Here is a 5,000-nt window from a genome sequence, read left to right on the forward strand (position 1 = left end):
GATACCGCGAATTTCACTAACATTGTATTATCATCATCTAGCTCTAAAGGCACGAAAGATGTAACGATGAGTTTGCAATTACGATTATAATTACTATTCTTCCGAAAAGGCTATGTGGACCTGTTTTCCTACGGTTTTATTGAACCTTCAACGAAATATGTACAAGGTATACCCACCATACACGCTGGTCTATTCGGCGAGCATACCCGAGACAGTGGCGGGCAAACGATTGGCTACTGACAGCCAAGGTCTATATAAGCTGACAGCCGACTTACAAATGGTATCGTCAATTTAGCCAGTAGTGTTCCATTACTGATATATATCACCCATCAGATATGCCCAAGGATCAAGCCCTGGTCATGTTTATTACATGCTATTGGTAATTGTCCTTACAAATTTTATCTTTGGTTCTCATTTCAGATATATAAATTGTGGTTGAAAACTGGCGAGGATATGCATCACGAACATTTTACAAAATTTAGGTATGCTTAAAACTCCTTAATATTACTATTAAGTGTCACAGCAAAACTTTACATTAGACATCAGGTCATTTATTCACTGTTGATCATCCCTGAAGTATCTTAGTAGTATATATTCATATTATTTTACATTTGTTATTCATCATATTTTAATTTTCATTTTCCTCTTCATATACATCTTTTTCACATTCACTTCTTTTTCATCTATGAATATTTTTCATTATCATATCTGCATTTGGACAGTTCTAAAATCATCTTTTAAGGCTGTAAAAGAATAAGGATTTGTGTAAAAATAGTATCATAAAATAATTTGGATTTCTCCATCTCATAAAAAATAGAATCCAATTTCAAAACAATTATTTTAATATTTGATTCTCACCAGCAAAATCCTCTATTCAATCTTCAGGACATTTGAAAAGGGGAAGAAAAGACAAAGATTCCACAGACCTTTTATCATAATTTATGAAGCATTGTAATGCTTTACAGAATGTGTACTATAACAAAAGGTACCTTCACTAATTCTTTGGGTGAGATTACGACAAAAACTATAAAGATTTAAAAAAAAAAAAAAAAATCATTAATGATCATAAATCGTGGTGATCACAGACAATAACCGGTACTGCCAAATTAAGTATTTCAAATCCTCAGAATAGAAAGCAACAACAGATTAATAAAATAATCATTTACTACTATTTTCTAACTTCCAAAAAGAAAATAATGCCCACAGAAACATCTGTCCCATAGAGTATATAAAATGTGTCCATCTTAAATCTTCTCTAAAAAATGGAAACCGTGGTACGTTTTTTCTTTTAAAAATATAATACAGCAATTCTGCCAGTCGCCGAGATGTTGCTGACGTTGGACAGCCCAGCATCTTATAGCCTATAATTATCACACTGGTTAAGGATTTGTACTCCATGCCTCGGGTCAAATGGCCTTCACTTGTCACTTGTTGCTTTTTTGCTTTCCCTGCTGAGTTCATCTCAGAGAAAAAAAAATCTATGTCTATATACTGGAACTTAACAAATGTACGAACCTCAAAGAAGGGGGAGTCCGTACACTATAGGTATATACATATATATTCCTGAATCCTACAAAGGTGCACACACAGAAGTAGGGGTAATTCCATACAATCAAAATAGTGTTTCTAATTTTAAAAGATAAAGGACAGGGAGACGGCACTTTCCAACGCCATCTCATGGAGGTTGTTCTTAAAGCATGAATCTGGTCAATTTTCTCTTTATCAGCCTGAGAGACAGGGAGAAGAGAAGAAAAAATACATGAAAATGCAAAATGATGTTGGCAGTGCACGCTCCTTACCAATGAATTTCATCAAACCAATGCACATCCAACTAGATAAACATCCAGATATCAAACTTTCAAAAAATTAAAAATACAATTGAGAGAGGAGAGTTAGATGTAAAAATAGGCATAGACACAGAAATGAAGATAGGGATGGAAACAAAGAAAGATATAAAAAATAGAGATTCAAAGAAAAAACTCGCAAATCAGTATCATTACTATTGCTACATTATCATCCTAAGTAGGATACATCAGAAGCAACATATGCAATAATCATCAAAGAAGAAGAAGAAGAAGTAGAAGAAGAAGAAGAAATGGAAAACTTTCCAGAAATGAAGCCTAGCACTTGCCATTCGCGAAACAATAAAGTACCATAGTTTGATCTGGTCCTTGTCGTGTTTATGATGTAAAAAAATAAAGTTGAAATCTTGAAGTCATTATAAAATGGAGAGGATACAAATACATATACAAAAAGAAAAGAGAGAGAAAAAGAAAACGTTCATTTATGATACAAATATATAGATTCAAATGGCAGGACTCTTATCAGAAAAGAAGACTAACCAGACAGAGTTCACCTGAGCAGAGCTGTGGTTCAAGAGACGCCTAGAACTGAAGACCGAGAATTGATTTTGAAGCTAAATTTTTCTCTAGGGCATTCAAGAAACTCTGAATTGGAAAAGTGAAAAGAAAAAAAAAGAAGAAGAATGAGGAGTGGAAGAATGAAAATGAAAAGGAGAAGAATGAGAATGAGAATGAAAAGGAGAAGAATGAGAAAGAGAAGAAGGAGAGAAGGTGGTGGTGGTAAAGAGGGAAAAGAAATAGAAGGAGAAGAAGGAGGAGGAGGAGGTGGAGGTGGAGGTGGAGGTGGTGGAGAGAAGAGGAGGAAGAGAATGAAGAGTTGAATTAGGTTTGAAAAGGGGAAAGAGTAGAGAGGTACATGAGGAAAGACCTAAAACAGAACAAAAGGAACACACAAACCAAATACACATATCCTTTCCTATACTCATTACCTTACCATATCCAATGGAATACACAAGTTTTGATAAAAAAAATTATCTTAAATATAAAAAGACCTTCCTTCTCCCAAACAGAAACAGTGTATATAAAAATAAATAGATGAGAGAATAATAAACATAAAGAAAGTTGGTGGTGTGAACGTGGGCAAAATCTGAAGTTTTACCCTGCAATCATAGACAGATGAACCGGAAGATGACAAGCAGGCAAGCTAACAAGCATCTCTCGTCCCTCCAGACAGACTTGACAAATGTGAAGCAGCCATCAAGCGAGACCTGAGAACACCTGGTCCCAACGACGTGTTTTTTTAGACCTAAGAGCCACTTGACGATGAAGAGCTTTGTGCTTCAGCTTTGGCTAGGCCTAAGGCAGCTTTCAGCAACGCCACCACGTCACCTTTTTTATGTTGCTCATCTGGAAAAGGATAAAGAATTAACTACAGTTGCATTTCTATCTTCTGACAAAGAAAGAGATGGATAAAGAGAGGGAGAGGGTAAAGGAGGGAAAGAGGGGGTGAGGATAAGAGAAGGAGAGAGAGGGGGAGAGGGAGAGGGAAAGAGGGAGAGGGGGGGAGAGGGAGAGGGAAAGAGGGAGAGGGAGAGGGAAAGAGGGAGAGGGAGAGGGAGAGGGGAGAGGGAGAGGGAGAGGGAGAGGGAGAGGGAGAGGGAGAGGGAGAGGGAGAGGGAGAGGGAGGGTAAGAGGGATTAGGGTTGGGGTGAGGGAGGGAGAAGAAAAGGGAGAAGGGGAGAAAGGGAGAGTGGGAAAGGGAGAAGGAGTGGAATAGGAAGAGATAAACAGATATTTAACAAACAAGATACCACAAACAATGAGACAGACAGGTAATATACCAGAGAAAAAACAGGCAACACACAAACCTCCAATGCCAGTAACATCACGTTCCAACTGGAGCTTAGCCTGTGCAATCTGCAACATGCCCCTCTTCAATGGAGCCCTTACTCAGCAAGCGTACGATATGTACAGGCCTGGAATAAGAGACAAAGGTTATGAGACCAACCTCAAAAGTATTTCCTGCATTATTAAAGCAAGAATATTTTAAACATTCTTTAGCAATAATTTTGGCTTCTACTAAAGTCCACATGCTCTTGCTTTGAGTAGCAAGGAAAAAAAAAAAAAAAAAAAAAAAAAAAAAATATGGTTGCCTTTCAAGATATTTTATTCATGAAGTTTGGCCTCAACTTCTAGACAAAATAAAATGCTAGCAATACCCCAACTTCTAACATTCTATGAGCCAACATTACAGTTACTAACTGAATATGCACAATGTCCTATTTGCCACCATAGTGAAAGGCCTATCAAAAAATGGCGGGATTTTTTTCCTGTGACATTTTCGTCATGAATGAGACATACAGTGTCTTCTAATATACCTGGTCGTGTTTAGCAAGGTTAGTTCAGCCACACCCTTGATATCTCTTACATACCCTTATGCCCCTTGAAAATCCTCCTCTGCCTAAGCCAATCAGTTACTTTTATGTATCAGATGTTTTATAATAATGATAATGATAATGATAATAATAACAATAACAATAATAATAATAATAATATTTTAAATTATGATTTTTTGACCAATCTGCTCATATTTTCCAAACTGTACCCAAATTTAAAACTGGGCTTTGAGGTACAATGAAAATGTGTTTTTTTCTTAATACCAAAGTATACTGGCAGCTCCATTGCATTTCTTCCTAAGGGACACAACACTTACTTAGTCTGGCCAACCCTGTGGCAACGGTCCTCAGCCTGCTTGTCATTGTATGGGTTGAAGTCTATGTCATGGAGAATCACGGTATTGGCTGCAGTGAGGTTGATGCCCAGGCCACCAGCACGGGTTGAGAGCAGAAAGACGAAGATGTCTTCATTCTCCGTAAACTCATCAATCAGTTCTTGTCTGTGAATTGGTAGTGATTGTTAATGAAAATATCATTACTCTCCCCATCTACTTTTCTTGAAAGAAAGAAAGAAAGAAAGAAAGAAAGAAAGAAAGAAAAAAAGGAAATTGCTAGGAAAGTAGAAACATCTTGCCAGTACTATTTTTTACATAACAATTTCCTGCATCAGAATTAGAGAGAGAGGGATAGGGAGAGGGAGAGGGAGAGGGATAGGGAGAGAGAGAAAGAGATGGAAGGGGGGGGAGGAGGGGGAGGAGGGGGAGGGGGGAGGAGGGAGGGGGGAGGGAGGGAGGGAGGGAGG

The 5,000-nt window shown here is 37.7% G+C and overlaps 1 protein-coding gene across 1 annotated transcript in view; it reads right to left on the reverse strand.

Annotated features, from left to right (window-relative positions):
* Positions 1–3,108: 3,108 nt before the first annotated feature.
* LOC125044123 (SWI/SNF-related matrix-associated actin-dependent regulator of chromatin subfamily A containing DEAD/H box 1 homolog) overlaps positions 3,109–5,000 on the reverse strand; it is a 28,034-nt gene continuing 26,142 nt past the window's right edge. The window contains 4 exon segments of the mRNA XM_047640573.1: positions 3,109–3,209; positions 3,671–3,731; positions 3,733–3,778; positions 4,516–4,698. Coding sequence (XP_047496529.1) covers positions 3,109–3,209; positions 3,671–3,731; positions 3,733–3,778; positions 4,516–4,698 — 391 coding nt within the window.

Source organism: Penaeus chinensis, chromosome 35 (assembly GCF_019202785.1).
Source record: "Penaeus chinensis breed Huanghai No. 1 chromosome 35, ASM1920278v2, whole genome shotgun sequence".
In the NCBI taxonomy this organism is placed as follows: Eukaryota; Metazoa; Arthropoda; class Malacostraca; order Decapoda; family Penaeidae; genus Penaeus; species Penaeus chinensis.